This window comes from Eptesicus fuscus, chromosome 11 (assembly GCF_027574615.1).
Source record: "Eptesicus fuscus isolate TK198812 chromosome 11, DD_ASM_mEF_20220401, whole genome shotgun sequence".
NCBI classification, from domain to species: domain Eukaryota; kingdom Metazoa; phylum Chordata; class Mammalia; order Chiroptera; family Vespertilionidae; genus Eptesicus; species Eptesicus fuscus.
The window spans coordinates 78,786,160-78,804,948 of record NC_072483.1 but is presented as its reverse complement, the minus strand read 5'-3'; the positions used below and the strand labels follow the sequence as shown (position 1 = coordinate 78,804,948).

The 18,789-nt window shown below is 37.2% G+C and overlaps 1 protein-coding gene across 2 annotated transcripts in view; it reads right to left on the bottom strand.

The window, feature by feature from the left end:
• The window catches only part of KANSL1L (KAT8 regulatory NSL complex subunit 1 like), a 96,834-nt gene extending 78,270 nt beyond the window's left edge, over window positions 1–18,564 (bottom strand). For both annotated transcript variants that reach the window (XM_008145210.3, XM_054723292.1), the window contains exons 1-2: window positions 18,410–18,564; window positions 4,734–5,850 (exon numbers count right to left, since the gene is read on the bottom strand). In XM_008145210.3, coding sequence (XP_008143432.2) covers window positions 4,734–5,821 — 1,088 coding nt within the window. In that variant the 5' untranslated portion in view covers window positions 5,822–5,850; window positions 18,410–18,564. The remainder of the gene's footprint in view (window positions 1–4,733; window positions 5,851–18,409) is intronic.
• Between the last annotated feature and the right edge of the window lie 225 nt (window positions 18,565–18,789).

The following is an 18,789-nucleotide window of genomic DNA, read 5'->3' as shown; positions in this document are numbered from 1 at the left end:
GTACACACAAATGGACCAGTGATGGCCCAGCTGACCACTACAATGGACAATAAAAAAATGAAAAGCGATAGAAGACGATTAGACTACTCTTGTTTCTCATAAAGATAATTATCACTATCAATCCAGAATTGAGTACAAGCGTTTCTGCTATAACACAGCATATGCAGTCCCAAATAATACCATGTTCTATAAAATAGCTGAACTTATAGAGGGAACAGAATGAGAGCCAGACAACTCGAAATCTATGGAATTTTAAAATCTGAGTCCTAAAAAAACAATAAGAATCCTTATGAAAATATTAGTATAGTTTAAGTTTCCACCGGCATTTGTATCAATAAGCCTGTCCATCCTTTAAAGCTTCATATCCTGGAACTCAAGCTTCTTCCTTTGAGAAATGAAAGAGAGAAGATATTCACTTCTAATAGAGACCAGGTTAATAAAAATTTAAAATAGCATCTAGAGGTAGCTTTCTTGATCAATTTCTTTTTAACAAACGTGAACTATCCTCACAGCTACTTCAACTGAACTTAGAACTTCCTCTGATCTTTTATAGTGGAATATATAACAATTTTTAAGCCAATAAACCAGTACTTTATTGCAATATTGGAAGGTAATGTTCAGCATCTTTCTTATACTACTAAGGCTTTCTCTTTAGTTGTGAAAAAGCTTTCCCCCTCATCATTCTAAAACATTAATGTGTTTACAGTGGTTTGGAAAACATTCCAAACCAAATTCCACACTATTGACATCTTTCTTCTATATGCCAAATGCTAAAAGAAATTTTTCAGAGAGAAGGAAAATTGTATAGGTTAGAAACAGAGTTCTATATAAAGAGGAAAAAAAACACTGGAAAATAACTTTTATTTTCCTTATCTTTAATGGGTCTAATTGATAATGGAACTAATGATTTGTTCAAAGTAATAGCAACAATGTAATCAAGTTTGTATTCGTGTGTGTCTGTGTACTAGTATGTGTGTATGTGTGTGTGTGTATGTGTATGCTTGTATATAAGTAAAAGTGATACAAGGGACAGAAGAATTAGGATTATTTTGTTACTATAAGGTACTTGCACTACCCAGGAAGAGTTACGTTATTTAAAAGAAAACTTGGATTAGCTGTGTATGTACCTTGCAAACTCTAGGGTAACAACTAAAAAAAGAAAAAAAGAATTGATATGCTAAAAATAGGAGAGAAAGTAAATCATATAAAAGTGTTCAATTATAACTACAAAATGTAGAAAAAGAGTGGAAGACAAAAATAAGAGCAAAAAATGGGCAACAAAAAAAACAGTGACAAATATGGAAGATATTAATCTACTACATTAATAATCACTTTAAAAGACAGATTGTCAGAGTGGATCAAAAAACAAGACCCAGCCCTGACCAGGTTGGCTCAGTGGATAGAGCATCGGCCTGCGGACTAAAGGGTCCCAGATTCGATTATGGTCAAGGGCATGTACCTTGGTTGCAGGCACATCCCCAGTAGTGGGTGTGCAGGAGGCAGCTGATCAATGTTTCTCTCTCATCCACGTTTCTAACTCTCTATCCCTCTCCCTTCCTCTCTGTAAAAAATCACTAAAATATATTAAAAAAACAAAACAAGACCCAACTATAGGTTGTCTTCAAGAAACTCACTTTAAATATAAAACATACAGATTAAAAGTAAATGGATAAAGAAAGTTATGCCAGTCTAACACTAATCAAAAGAAAGTGGGTAGCTATATTAATTTCATTCAGGGCAGACTTCAGGGCAAGCAAAGTTAAGATGGATAAAGCAGGACATTACATAATAATAAAAAGGTCAACAGTCCAAGAAGGTAACAATCTTTAATGTCTATGAGTCTAACAAAAGAATATCAAACAATGTGAGACAAAAACTGACAGAATTGCAAGGAGAAATGAATTAATCCACTATGACAGTTAAAGACTTGAACACTCCAATCAGAAATGCACAGAGCCAGCAGGGAGAAAGTCAGTCTAGTTACAGGTAAATCCAGCAACACCATCAATCAACTGAAAATAACTGACTTCAAGAGCTTAGTACAGCCGAAACCGGTTTGGCTCAGTGGATAGAGAGTCGGTCTGCGGACTGAAAGGTCCCAGGTTCGATTCCGGTCAAGGGCATGTACATTGGTTGCGGGCACATCCCTGGTGGGGGGTGTGCAGGAGGCAGCTGGTCGATGTTTCTCTCTCATCGATGTTTCTAGCTCTCTATCCCTCTCCCTTCCTCTCTGTGGAAAATCAATAAAAATATTAAAAAAAAGAGCTTAGTACATCTAACAATGGCATATTACACCTTCTTCTCAAGCTAACATAAAACAGTCATCAAAAGAGACCATGTTCCACACCATAAAACACACTTTAACAATGTTTTTAAAAAAGAAATCATATAATGTCTGCTCTCAGACTACAATAGAATTAAAGGAGAAATCAATAACAAAAACAAACTGGAAAATCCCAAAATACTTGGAGATTAAACAATATACTTCTAAGTAGCATGTGGGACAAAGAAGAAATCTTAACTGAAATTTTAAAATATTATGAACTTAAATGAAAATACAAATCATCAAAATGTGTGGGATGTAGTGAAGACAATGCTTATGGAGAAAAGCAGAAGAGAAAAAGCACAGGATTTATAATATAAAAATGCATATATTAGAAATAAGATCTAAAAATCAATAATCTGAGCTTCTACCTTAAGAAATGAGAAAAAGAGCAAATTAAAGCCAAAGCAAGTACAAGAAATAATAAAAATGAGAGCAGTAATCAATGAAACTGAAACCGTGAAAGCAATTGAGAAAATAAATTAAACCAAAAATGTGGTTCTTTGAAAACATCAATAAAATCAATAAGCCTCTAGCCAGGTAACTCAAAAAAAAGAGAGATGACAAAAATAATATCAGAAATGAAAGACTAGAAATCCCCTAAAGGTCTACAAATACTAAAAGAACAATAAAGGAAAATAAACCACTCTAAATACACCAATTTGATAACTTAGATAAATGGGACAATTCCTTGAAAGGCACAATTTATCAAAACTCACACAAGAAGAAATAGACAATCTGAATAGTTTTATATCTATTAAAGAAATTGGATCAATAATTAATAACATCCCAAAACAGAATGCACCAGGCCCAAATGGGTACACTGGTAAACTCTACCAAAAATTTAAAGAAATTTGACCAATTCTCTACAATCTCTTTCAGAATATAGAAACAGAAGTACTATTTCTTAACTCATTCTATGAGGCCAGCATTACCCTAATAAAAAAAAACCAAAGACATTACAAGAAAACTACAGATACCTATGTCTCATAAAGATAAATGCAAAAATCTTCCACAAAATATTAGCTATATCAAATTCAACAATGTATAAAAAGACTTATATGCTATGACCAAGTGAGATTTATCCTAGGTATGCAAGGCTGGTTCAACATTCAGAAATCAATTATGTATTCCAAAGATCAATTAATATATCATATATAAAATAAATATATATCATATATAAAATAAATACCACAATTCAGTCAGAAAAAATAGTATGTGTGTAATAACTATTAACTCCCACATTCAAACAAATTTCAAATATAGTGATAACAGAACACCAAAAGACTGTGCTTTACATTTTATTCGACCTGTAAAAATTAATAAACTGCCCTTTTTATTAATAAAATATAACGTGTTCAGCTTAATTCTATAATGATTCCCATTCATCTTTGAGAATTAGATAAAAATGTTGAACTTCTTCCTCCCAAAATACCATGTATACACAGTATTTTGCATCAATTTAAATTTAGGAACATTAACAGATTCCCTGGAAGCTAGATTGAAAACTATGTTCTATCTGGCTATTTAAATAAAAGTAATTCAAATTTTAAAAAAATTAAAAATTTACTTTCTTAGTTGTTCTGGTCACATTTCACCAAGTGCTCATTGGCCACAAGAGGCTAGTGCCTACTGGATAACACAGATATAGAGCATTCCATCATCTCAGAAACTCCCCTGAGATAGAGCTGTTCTGGAATATTAACATGATAAGTAAAACTATTTTGCTCTGTTGTTTTTTTTTTTGTTTTGTTTTCATTATCTAGAAACCTCTCTTTGAAGTAGGTTAGATTCTAAGAGGACAGAGGCTGTGAATATTTAGACTCACTAGGGTCCAGCACATGATAAGCATTCAACAGGTATCTAAAACCTAACATTACAGTTTGTTTTGGCTACATTAATCTAGCAAAAATTTACTAAGCTGGTGAAGACCACAGCTGAAAGCTTTGAATACAAATATATAAATAGTTAAAAATAAATGTAGCAGATCAACTTATATGTACTCTCAACTGATAAACTTCTTAAGTCAATGAGGCCTCCCTATGTGTGGACTTCATATTTTTTGAGTTTAGATATACATATTGGCTAGATCACTTAAGCAAAATGTTGGGCCTTATCTATAGCCTATTTTATTCAAGAATAAGAAAGATGCTTACTTACAGCCAGTTAGATTTTATTATTTCTGTATTGGTTTTTCCTAGATAGTTAAGTAACTTATTTTTAAATAGCACATATATATTCAAACATAGAAATTTAAATAGTAACACACCTTTAAATTTTGTCAGTTCTATAACAAAGATTAAGGCATTAAGCTTTTAGACAATCTATTTCTTTTTAATATATCTTGAAATAAAAAAAATTGCCACCATATATAGAACAGGAAAAAGTTTAATGATAATTTTGCACTTACACTGCCACATTTTTTCTAATGGTATATTCATCCAAATCGTCATCAGAGCTGCTATCAGTTGCATCAGAATCCAGACCCTCTTCAACATGAGTCAACAGCCCTGTAGCAGACAGTGCAAATCTTTGGATTTCTGCAGCTGTACACCGTGCAAAGCCATTTTTTGTATCATTCCATAATTTATTCTCAGCAGTCAGTAAGTTGATGTCTGGCTTAATTTCAGTGCATTTAGAAAAACTGTTATCCAAAACTGTAGTAGGTTCATGAAAAATCTTCATTTTGGGGAGTTGATGTTTCATAGAAAATTTCATTTGCTGACCATAGTGCTTAACAACATGCTTTGCCAGGAGCATCTGCAAATGTTTCTGAGTTCTTCTAGCCTGACTAAGTAAAATTTTCTGTTTGCTTATACAATTAAGTAAACGAGCATTCACTTCCTCTTCTTTTTCAGAAGCTGAGGAACTAGCAGGCACATTTGAATGGCCAGGCCCAATTTTCTTTTGAGCACAGTGCAATAAACTCTTTTTAATCTCAGCATCAGTAACTTTATCCAAAAGTGCATTTTTCTGGTACCATTTACAGTTTTGTAGTTGTACTTTATCTACATTAGTGTCTTTGGTTATATTTGAATCCAAAGTAATTTTTACATCTGTCATGCACTTGCTTGTGTTATCTGACAGAGGTTCCTTTTTGATGAACTCTTCAGAATGAGAATGACAAACTTTACTGAGCTGAATGTTGCTGCCATTACACAGTATGTTTTTCAGCTTATTGCAGTTGGGTTCCCCTAATTTCTTTTGTTTATAATTCTTATTGTATTTATTTAATGTAGAATTAGAACCCATTAAAAGAACAGTCTGATAATGTTTTGAAGACTGAGGGGAGCCAAAATGTTTTAAATTCACAAAATTAGTGTTAAGAGTAGGTTCAGGAGTTGGAAATCCCAGCATCTGAGAGAAAGTGTCTCCCTTTAGCTTTTCATCCATAGTTCTTGGGCCTTCCATGCATAGCATCTTGTCAGACTCCATGGTACTTGGTAAAGATGAAAAGCAGATACCCTTTGTTGCTGCCTCCCTCAGAGCTGGGGTCATGGCGAATCCTGCAGATAATTATTGGAAACCTAAAGCAATGTAAAAATAAGTAATCAGATATCTAGAAAAGAGTTTTATGCTTATATGCCTTCCCAGGGCAACATTTTTAATGTCTCTGATTAAAACATGAACTAAATCAAACTCCTTTTTTTTTCCCCAACACCTAACACTATCTCTGCTCTTTCCTAGCTCATAAGGAATTCAACTAGCACTAAACTATTCTTCACTCTGACTATGGGCCTATACCCAAAACTCCAATTAAAGTTTCACACTACCTAGCACAATAAGTGTTAGACAAATATTTGTGAATGTAATACAGTTGACCCTTGAACAACGCAGGGGTTAGGGGCTTCAACCTCCCACACAGTCAAAAATCGGCATATTTGACTCCCCCCAAAATGATAACATAGTTGATTGACTAATATTTTGTATGTTATATGCATTCTTACAATAAAGTAAAGTAGAAAAAAATGGTATTAAGAAAATAAGAGAAACAGACTTACAGTATTAATTGAAAAAAAGCACACAGTGTGTAAGTGGACCCATGCATTTCATACTGATATTGTTCAAAGCCCAACTGTACATCTCAAGACTCCACTTTTAAACAATGTTTAGAGAGAGTCAAAAAATTCCAACCTGGAATCTGGGGATCATACTTTAAAATGTAATTCAATCCCAAACTTTCAGCCAAAAGTAAGAATGAATTATCTTTAAAAAATATAGTAAATTGATCAAAACCTCCATTTCTCATTTAAATTTTATAATCTAAACAGTATTAATAACAATAACCAAAATATACTAGAAATGTAAGATGTGAGCTGAACTACAAATAAAAAAGTATGTAATTTAATAGCTGTTAAAAATAATATGATAATGAAAACTCGGCTAATGTGCAATGCACAAATTTTTTTCCTGAAAAAGCATCTGCAATAACTTTTTTTTCCCTTATCATTATAGAGCTGTTAATCCTGCATGGAAAATAGGGGACTGTTCCAGATGACCACTAAATATTTATCTCATAATTAAACAAATTTCACTGTATTTTATCAAAAGAAGAAATATAAAACCATGTATTGTGAAATATAGAAAAGTTAATTCGGTACCATTAAAAATTATGAAGACTGAATAGTTAGTGAAAAAATTTTAATCATTAACAATTTAAATTTTTGAAGATACTTTGGAGCTGTGATACTCCCTAATTTTGTTTCAACACACATGACAGTTAACAGTAACTTAAATGGCCACACTAATATATATGTTATGTCCCCATGCAATGTGCTAGCTGTAACTCTATACCTTTAATTCCTATTTAAAAATTGAAAACCAAAAGCTAATTCCTTGTAAAGACTAGCAAGAATAGTCAAAAGAAAAAAGAGACACAAAAACTTCTATGCAATTAAAAAAACATATATAGGGTTAAAAGCAAGCCACAGACTAGAAATAAATATCTACAACATATATACTAGATAAAGAATTAGTATCCAAAGATATGTACACATATAATACCTTAATTTAAAAAATTGAAGAAAAAAAAAATTAGTATCCAAAATATATAAGGAACTCCTATTAATGGGCAATGAATAGAACAGTCAGGCATTTCACAGATGACAATATCCAAATAGTCATTAAACATATACTCAAGCTCACCAGTAATGAAGGAAATATCTACAATAATAAAAGCATAATATGCTAATTAGACCAGACAGCCAGACGTCCTTCCGGATGAAGCCGTGGCAGCGGGGGCTGAGGCAGAGGCGGTTAGGGGTGATCAGGTAGGCAGGCGAGCAGTTAGGGGCGATCAGGCAGGCAGGCGAGTGGTTAGGGGCGATCAGGCAGGCAGGTAGAATGGTTAGGGGTGACCAGGCAGGCAGGCGAGTGGTTAGGGGCAATGAAGCAGGCAGGCATAGTGGTTAGGGGGAGATCAGGCAAGCAGGCGAGCAGTTAGGAGCCAGTGGTCCTGGATTGTGAGAGGGATGTCCGACTGCCAGTTTAGGCCCGTTCCCCCAGGGTGCAGGCTGGGTTGAGGGACCACCCCTCTAGGATTTAGCAATTAGTAGTAATAACAAATATTTCAATTATTATTTTTAAAATAAATGTTACAAATACAGCAATATATAAAAAGGATAATATGTCACAACCTATTATGGCTTATTCCATAAATGCAAGACTGGTTCAACATTGAAAATTTAAAAAATTAAATCATAGAAATCATCATATTAAAAAACTAAAGGAAAAAGATGATATTAATAAAGAAAAAATATTTGCAAAATCCAAAATCTACTCATGATTAACGAAAAAAAAAAAACTTAGCAAATTAGGGGAAAAAGGGATACTGCTTAACCTGACAAAAAGCATCTATGCAAAAGCCTAAAGATAACTACATAATTAAATGAAAGACTGAACACTTTTGCCCTAAGATTAGGAATGAGGCAAGATGTCTTTTTTCACCCCTCTTATTCATCATCATACTGGAAGTCTTAGCCAGTGAAATAGGAGAAGAAAAGAGAAATAAAAGGCATACCATACCAATGGGAAAGTAAAAATAAAAACTGTGTCTATTCACAGATGATGGCCTAATTTTCTACAAAGAATATCCCAAGGAATATACAAAAAAAGCTCCTACATCTAATGAGTTTACTAAGGTAGCAGTGTAAGGTCAAGATACAAAAGTCATTTATATTTCTATATACTAGAAACAAAAACCTAGAAATAGAAAATTTTTAAAAAATATTAATTCCAAAACTTTGAAATATTTAGATATATATCTAACAAAATATCTGACCTATATACTAGGAAACAAAAAATAAAAAAATAAAGGAATCTTATATAATAAGAACCTAATATGCAAATCGACCAAACGGTGGAACACTGATGGAACGACTGGTCGCTATGATGCGCACTGGCCACCAGACACTTAACACAGGAGCTGCCCCCAGCCTGCAGGCCCCAGGGCAGCCAAGGCGGGTGCCAACGGGGGCCCCCCGCAAGAGCCCCGCCGGTCGCTCCGCAGAGGGAGGCAACCGGCAGCGGTGGCAGGACTGGCTGGTGAGTGGGCCATGGTGGCAGGAGGCAAGGCCAGCAAGCAAGCGGCACCAGGCTGGCCAAAGTGGGTGCCAGCAGAGGGCCCCCGATCGCCCCACTGGTCACCCCACAGGTTGGCCCTGATCGCTGGCCAGGCCTAGGGGCCCTACCTATGCACGAATTTAGTGCATCAGGCCTCTAGTCCTATCTAATAATAGCGTAACATGTAAATTACCATCACTCTGCTACGCCCACGATTGGGCGGCGGGAGGCTGGGGGGCGGGACTCGGGGTGGCCTATCCGGCCATTGAGAGGCACGGATCCGCTGCCACTGAGGGGGGCTACCCTGCTGTTGAGAGGCGCAGGGGGCGGTCCTGCCCCCTGCGCCTCTCAATGGCCAGATCTGCGGCCGCTGAGGGGGCCTGCCGCGGACACCCGGCTGCGCTTCTCAACGGCAGGGTAGCCAGGTGTCCACGGCAGCCCCCCTCAACAGCAGGGTAGCCCCCCTCAGCGGCCGCGGACCATCAAAAGTGGGGGAGCTGGGTGCCTGTCTGCTCCGGCACCAGGCCTTTCAGAAGCCTCCGCCGAGCCGGAGGCTTCTGAAAGGCCTGGTGCACCAGCGGACAGGCACCCAGCTCCACCGCGAAAAGCGAAAGCATGTAGGGGACCCTACACGTGCATGATTCAATCATGCACTGGGCCTCTAGTATCTAAATAAATGGAGTGATAGACTGTGTTCATGGATTAGATTATTAAATGTTATCACAATGTGTATTCTTCTTAAAAGATCTACAGATTCATCACAATCCCACCAATCAAAATCTTGACAGGAGTTTTTGCTGATGTCAACATGTTGAAAAATGTATATGAAAAGGCAAAAGTACAAGTATAGCCAAAACAATAAAAACATAGTTGAAGGACCCATATTACATATTACTTGCAGTGGTCAACATAGTGTGGCACTGGTAGAAGAATAAACATATAAATCAATGAGAAAAATAGAGCACTCCAAAAAAGACACCTCCCCCCCCCCCCCCCCCCCCACCACACACACACACACATGGCCAATTGATTTTTGACAAAGATGTAATGGCAATTCAATGTAGAAAGACTAGTTTTTTTAACAAATGGTTCTGGAACAATAGGACATTCAAATGCAATTAAAACAAACTGAGCCTTAAACCTATGACTCATAACATATAAAAATGGTTACATATACCAGGATAGATCATAGACCTAACTATAAAACTTACAAACATAAAATTTCTGGAAGAAAACCTTTGCGATATTGGGTTAGGCAAAGATTTTTTTTTAGATATGACACCAAAAATATTATTCATAAAAGAAAAAAATTTTGACAAGTTTGACTTCCTCAAAATTAAATACTAAATAAAACAAGCACTTAAAATAATTTTAATATAACAATTGAGAGTGCAACTTCTGGAAGTCATTAAGTTTACCATTAATGGTTTTGACCATTATACAGTTTCATATTGTAATTATTTTCAATCATGTATTATTTCATTTTATGCACTATGGACAACTGGTTAGAGGCAGAATCCATAAGAATACTAATTTGAGAGCATAAAACAATAAACAATAATTCTGCAAATTCACTTTAAGATGATCTCTATTAATTCCATAATATATGTTTCACATCATCACAATCATTTTATAGCTCTTAAAGATGTCTCCAGTATTTCAGAAGCCAATTTAAAAATTAACATAGTGAAAATATCTAGCTATAAGTAAAGCCATCTAGTTTTCATTTGGGTATAAAAACTATCCATACCATAACATGTTATTTATAGAGAAGTGCTTATGAATGGCAGCTGAAAACCTATTTCATATTTTAAAAATAGAACAAAATAAAAATTTCCAAAAATTATGGAAATAAGCCAGTTGACATTTTAAAGCAGGAAACGAAGAAGTAGCCAACACTAGATTTCAACTTTCATTTAACATATAGTCCATCTAAAACCTCACATTCAATAATTCAGTTAACGCCTATTTATTGAACAATGTGTAACAGACACTATCTTAGGTAATAAGAAAAATGACAGTGAATATGAAAAATAAAGTTTCTATTCTCATGGACCTTACAATTTAGAAAATGGTAGATTTGGATAAATATTAAAATATGAACATAGCAAGTAAATAAGGGTTTCATAGTGTCTTTATGAAAGTTAAACCAAGTAGAGTGATAGTACATGACTATATTTGGATAGGAATTAATTTAGATTTGTAGATGAAGGCAGGCTTCTGTGTTGGTGACATCTGTCTGCCCTCAGACCTGAAATGTCAATAAGAAGCTAAACAAGATTTAGGGCTGAGAGACTTCCAAGGAAGAAAGACAACTAATAGAAAGCTTTCAGGCAGGAATAAACTTGATGTGTTTGTGGAACAAATGACAAATTGCCTAGAGCATAATGAGCCGAAGAGAGCGAGTAATAGGAAATAAGATCCAATAGATATATAGGGTTAAACCATAGACATTGTATGTAAATTATAGGAAGAGGAAGTAACATGATCTGATTTACATTTTTATTTAAAAATTACTGTGACTGTTCTATAGATAAAAAAAGTTGTATTGGAGAAAAAATGAAAACAGCTTACAAGAATGACGGTAGGGATACTAGTTAGGGAGCTATTAAAGTAAGCAAAGGAGAGATAAATACCAAAAGAAATAGCATATGCCACTCCATAAATGATACAATGTATTATAATGCATAAAATTAATTATTATATTAATTAATGGCATACTTACAACAAATAGTTCATTTAACATTTTTACTAAAAAAATATCTCATATTTTTCCCACTAGAATGAAAGCTGAAGGAAGGCAGGATTTGAATGTTTTCATTCACTGCTATATCCTAGAACAGTGGTCGGCAAACTCATTAGTCAACACAGCCAAATATCAACAGTACAACGATTGAAATTTCTTTTGAGAGCCGAAAACCGACTTCTGCGCATGGGCCACGAAGTTTCAATCGCACTGTATGTGCTCGCCCGCATGTGGTATTTTGTGGAAGAGCCACACTCAAGGGGCCAAAGAGCGCATGTGGCTCGCGAGCCGCGGTTTGCCGACCACTGTCCTAGAATATTGTTTGGTACATAGCAGGCCCTTAATAAGTATTTCTTCAACAAATACCATCCAAAATAATATAATTATTTAAAAATTTCAAGGAAGGAGATTCATGAGATACTTATTGTGAAAGGAATCTTAAGACTAGGAAGCATTAGCATAAAACTTTGCTGCCCAATAAAAAATACCATGTGAGTTACATTTGTAACTTTATATTTCCTACTAGACATATTTAAAAGTAAAAAGAAACATATTTCATTAAACCCATCAGATACAAAATATTACTTCAACATGTCATCAATATAAAAATTGCTTGGGAAGATATCTTATGTTCTATATGTGTGCTACATCTTCAAAATCCAATGTTTATTTTACATTTAGCAAAAACCCAATTTGGATAAGTCACATTTTATGTGGTCAACTGCACATGTTGTTAAGTACTACTGTACAGATAGTACACAATATAAAGTACATGACACACATACATCTTGCCAATTAAACAGGAATCAACCATTAACTAAAATATTTCCATGCCAAAAAAATAAAAAAAAATTTCCATGCCCAAAATTCCTAGCCAAACATGTTGTTTAGTATTTGCAGACACCTATAATACTTTAGGTTATACAGAAAGAATATTGAAAATGTAAATCCTCAAAAAGCTAAGAAGCATCTTGACTATTCAGTTTCTAACTATGCACAAGATTGTGTATGTGGGAAAGTATTTGGATCTTAGTTAAATCTAAAAATTTTCTTTCTAGCTGGTAAAATACTGTACTCTATTTATTCAAGGTGCCACTATCATCTTTGATAATTATTTATTTCATATACACCCAATATATTCAGACAAAATAGGTCTCTTCTCTAACAGAGGTTAGTCTAATGCTATGGGACTTCAAAGAATCAGGATGGGATAAAACTGAGAAAAATAATTAAATTTCTTTAACCACAACATATAGAAACTTAAATGTTAAATTAACAGGATTTAAGAAGCAAAACCACCAGAAACTATATCAGTAACTTTTCAAAGAAAGCAACTAGATAATTTTGATTATCTGTCAAGAAGCAATAGTTCTAGATAATCCAAAAATCAGTTATAGTTCCTGGACATGAATTTTACTATTATATTTTTACAATAGAATTTTCAACTTACATTCCAGTTTAAATCAAAATAAATAGTAATTCCTCAGCACATCTGCTCCCCAGAAATTTTGGGGGGTGGCAAGAAAAACAAAAAGAAACTACATAGAATCAAAACTTTTCTTTCTTTTAGGTTAAATTTCATTGTTATAAATAAAAGCAAATTAATTTAGTAAAAAAAGCTAAGTCTACAATTTCAATTCCAATTTTGGTCTACAATTTAATCCAAAGAACATATATTGTTAATTAAGAAAGAAATCGGTTGTTCTGATAGTATTACTACAAATAAAAAGACTCCCTCTGTTGTCTCCAAAATGTTTCCTTAAGTAACCATCTATATTTTTAAGATTTATAAATCATATATATTTATGAATTTAGCATTAAATGCAATCTCCTTGGACATTAGATATGGTAAATATGTCAGCTCACAAAATATGTATGTACATAGTGAGATAATTATGATGTCAATAATTAGAATTGATCATGACATTTAGTAATCAGATCTCTACAAATTAATACATAGGTCACATATACCAAATACTTTTTGACATACTATACTTTCTAAAGAAAATCAAGTTTGCCAATATAGTTTACAGAGTTGAACCTGATAATCTAGACAATCTAGATTAAGAACACCCTTCCTCCTAAAAAGGAACACTAAAAAGAAAAGACCAAATCTGATTTTCCTTCCCCTAAAATACTGCTGCAGATTTGACTATGATTTATATTCTAGAATGGGCACGTACATTCCACATAGTCCATGGAAAATATCCTATCCAAGTCTACCCCTGAACATTAAATTTACTCTTTCAGTTGGAGTCTAGATAATCCCAATTCTCTTAAATGCAGAGCAGAAACACAAACTAGGAATAAAGTACACAAAAAGGCTGACTCATCCGTAAGTTAAAAGACAGTGAAAAGTCTACCAATGGCATTCTGAGATGGGAGAACACTGAAGTAGAAATGAATATTAAATTATTTACACACTTAAAACTTAAATGTGTCTCAGAGAGCTGATCCATTATAACAGTTAAAGAAAGTAAGAAAAAAATTATTTTAGCAAAATATGAGCAGCTCTTTCAAACTTACTAAATACACAGGGATTCAATTTCTAATGTGTAACTCATAAAGGAAAAATCTAATTAAAACAATAAAAGCAATGAGAAAGAGTTCACACTAGTATAATTTTATTCCTCTAAAATCTAGGAATTAATGTAAGGTATAAATTCTAGATACGGTGTTTTGTTTTCAAGATTTATGCCCCATATGGGCATTCTCAATTTACAGCAGAAAACAATGCAGTAATTGGCGTGACCAGGGTACAGTTACCTCAGTACTTTGTACTCAACAAATTTATAGCAAAAACTTCCACTCTGAAAACTATGCCTAAAAAGGAATTCTCTTTGAAGACTAAAAGGATTTAATTAAAGATAAAGCCACTTGGGTGGTCACATAACACATCAAACAGATCACACTTCTAGCAGAATTATTACTATTCAGTTATAAGTGCATGACTCATAAGAATATAAATAGTCTTTTTTTCCCCCTGTGTACATCAACTTGGATCCAGAAATTTATATTTAGAAAACACTATCACATTTGCTCAGTCTATAGATTTTGGCTCCAATTTAACTTTATGTGGTTAAACACTGATTAATGGCCTACTACCAAATAAAACATTTTAAAAATTACTTTTAAAAACATGCTTAGGAATCCTTGGTCGTATAGTACTAGAAACATACAATAAATAAAAAGTTCATTAAAAATATTAACAAAGCCTTAATATTAAATGAATGCATTTCCTCCCAATTCTGCAATAGAGAATTTTCACATCCAGTGTTTCTAAAAACCTACAAATACTATCAAGTATTAAAAACTTCCATTATGAATTGTCTTCAGAATTTCATTATAGACTGTCTACAGGCAAGTACAATATTACCATTTTTATTAACATTAGTGGTAGCTTACTTATCCCACATGATCAGGGAAGAAGTGGAATCTCTTCAGGACATTTACAAGGGGAAAAAAAACAACCCACAAGTCTTTTGGAAATGGCACTGCTACCTTCTTTGCCTTTCTAAATGAAATAGACTGAAAGTAAGATTTTATTGATAACTCAGTGTCATTCATTGTAGTCCTATAATACAGTAAAAATTTTAAGGATAGAAGTATAAGAGATGATATGCTTTCAAGTCAGTGAACTGGTTGCTAATGACCTATCACTCCTGCTATAAGCAGCCCCATTCCTTGTGTTTATAGCTTGACAAACCTAATCAATAAACAATCCAATACAATTCTAAACCTGAAACTTTCTCCTCCTTTCTAATTATATATAGATAAATGTAAAATAAATGGAAATAACTGAGTAAATGAAAAACATGACAAAAGTTTTACATGGTAAAGACAGTAAAATATGTTATAGGCAATCATTGGTAGGTTATTAAGAACAATATGAATAATGAAACAAAGGAACTTTAGGCAGTAGGGTTTAAAAAAAAAAGACAAGTGAAAGGATGATTAAAGTGAAATTTGTAAGTGAATTCCATACAAGCTAGATGAATGAATAAAGGAAATGAAAGTCTATGTTATCATGATAAATGGTATTAAAAGTGGATGGAGCTCTTAGATAATGCAGTAGTTGGACAATGGAAAGTCACGGGACCTTTTAGTAGATAACTGTGATAAGATCTGTGTCCCCCACATGCACACTACACACACACACACACACACAGGAATGAGTACTCAAATCAATCAGTGAAACAATAGGTAGTATACTGCCAACAATTTACTTGTAAATTGAGTAAGACCAAAGGAAAAAAAAAAAAGACAATTTCTTGAGCTTCAATTGGCAAATATTTATTAAACACCCACTATGTGATTCGCAGCATGTCAAATACTAGTATATCCCTCTCCCTCAAGCAGCTTACAATAACTTAGGAAAGTAGATACATCACAGACATTAAGTGATAAAAAATTTAATGCAAATTAAAGCAAGGTTTTCATTTTAATGCTAACACCAGATTATGATCAGAGCTGTTACGTGAGGCCTGCTCATGCTGTACATGAGTAGGAACCAATACAACATTTACATTCTGGAAGGACATTTGGTGATGTTACAAGAGCCTAAACACACATATGTGCACATAAACACAAAGACTCTTTGACCCAGTAATCCTTCTTTTACAGATTTATGGGGAACTGGTTTTTTCCCCCAAAGATTTATGTAAAGGCTATTCTGTTAGTGAAATTTACACTAGCAAAACATTGGAAGCATCCCAAACATCGTCCAATAAAAAAAAAAAAATTAAATATGATAGTTACTTGATTTAATTAATGTGAAGCTGCCAAAAATAATTTTTACCAAGACTAATGACATGGGAATGTTTATGAGGTAAGTTAGATGAAAATGCTGCATGCTTCCATTTTTTTTTCTTTTTAGGAAAAAAAATACGCAAAAATGCATAGGAAAATATTTAAAGAGAAGCACACATTACTTGTAGTTTTATTTGCACTCGTCCAGATTTTCCAAATTATTTTGTAATAAATTTAACAACAAAAAAAGGTAATTGTTATGTGAAAAGGCACCACACCCCCCAAAAAAAGTAAAAAAAAAAAATAATAAAATCAATGTGAACCGCTCCACAGGGCTGGGAAAGGTAAGTAATGACTATCTAGATTAAAACTATGAGGAAATGAGGGCACTCGTGACACTGATCTGAGTAAGGAGGTGCAAACGGAGGGAGAACCAACGATAACAGTTACAGCAGATTTGGGAAGATAGTCAAATACATACTACTGCATGATTCACTGTTTAGATTCTTTTCCGGTTTGCTGGCTTTGAAGAAACAAAAAAAAACAAAAAAAATCTGACTTATGTTATAAAGCCACATGGCGTGGCAATTTCTCTATTTGCGGGGTTGGCAAAGATGATGATAATCACTTTTTTGCTAACACCAGGCATTGGAGGTCCTCCCAACCCCTGAAGGCAGGGACCGCGCCGGGAAACTACTTCCCCGGGGACCGGAGGGACGGGAGGCGGCGACCGGCCCGGGAAGGAGCTGGTAACCGCGCCGGCAACCCGCATTCCGGAGCACCAGGCTTTCTCCCGCGCTCATTATTTTTAGAGGCGCTTTTCCCTGGTAAAAAAAAAAAAAAAACAAAAAAAAACCAAAACGCTGCCGGTTTTGTCCACACAGGACTGGTAAACATCTCCCGGGCTTTCGCTAACAAACCGGCCTCCGGCAGCGTTTTGAAAACATCCCTTACGGATCAAAACTCGGCACGAAGCGAGAGCCGACCGGCTGAGGAGAGACGAAAGCAGCCTTGCTCTTCCGTCCCGCCAGCTGACTCCAGTTTGGGGAAATCAAAAGGAAAGTGCTTCCCACAGTTCAAAAAAAAGAAAAAAAAGAACCCCACCCCGCCCCCGACACCCCCTTTCCCCCCGCCCCAAACCCCTGCCCCGCAGACCAGAGGGGAACGGAGGGATGTGCCCAAGGCTGAAGGGGCAAGGAACCAACCAAACACCGGTCTTCCCGGAGGAAGGAACACCCCACGGACGGACGTCCACGCAGCGCCTTCCCTCCCGGACGTCCCGCCACCGGCACCCTCCCCCGGGGTTTATTCAATGACCCCCCAACACAGTCTCGCCTTTCCGGCTACCACACAGCCCACCACCTCCCATTTCCCAGCCACGCCGGTCCCTCCGGCACACCGAAGAGTGACCCGAACTTCTAGACAACGCCCCTCGGCAACTCTCTGGGCTCCCCGCCTCCATCTACGCCCCCCGTCTCATCCACGCCGGCCTGGAGCAAAGGAAGAAAACGAGGGCTACACCTAGCACAGCCGGCTCTGCCTCAGTGACTCCCCCAAAACTGCCACCGCCACCGCCACCGCCCCCGCCGCGCCCGCGGAGGCGCCGCAACCGAAGCGAGGGGCGGGCCCCCACCAAGACCACGTGTTCCGCCTTCTGCGCACGCTCCCGCCAAAACAAAAGGCAGGCTCGCCAAGCCCCGCCCCCCGCCCACGTGACTGCGCCTAGGTCCACCCCCAACCTCTCCCTCCACCCCTTCCCTCCCCTCCCCGGAGCTACGGCCAAGGCTGTTAGGGTTTAGCCGTTTAAATCTGGCTTCGGTCCGACCCCTGCCCTAGAGCGCAATCCGGTGCCGGGACCCGGCGTCCCCCAGCCCCGAGGATTCGAGGGGCGAGGGAGCTGCCGGTCGGTCGCCCGGCCCGCACACACCCGCGGCGGTCTTCGGCGCTCCTGCCTCCCCGCGCTGCCTCAGTCCCCGGCAGGGGAGACCCAACCCCCGCTGCCCCCCACTGCGACGCCGCCGGCCACTCGCCTGCTGGGGCGCCCTGGCTCCCCTCCGCCGCCGCACCTTCGGTCCGGCCGTGGTGGGGGCTGCTGAAGTGGTCTCTAGCCGCCCGCCCGCCTCCCCCACCCGGGGCGCCGCTGACTCGTCTGCAGAGCGCGCCCCGCTCCTGCCCCAGCCGCCGCCGCCGCCGCCGCGGTTTAACAGTCCGCCCGCTGCCTGCACCTCCGGGTGGCTCGGGGCGCGGAACCCTGCCGCGGTGGGGGGGCGGTGGGCGGGGCGCGGCGCCGGCCAATGGCAGCGGGGGAGGAGCCGCGCCATGCAAATGAGCGCGGGTGGCGGGGAAGCCCCGGGGGGCGGGGCCTCGGAAGCGTTCTGGAAGTGGTCGGAGCCCGGCGCCCGAACCCCGC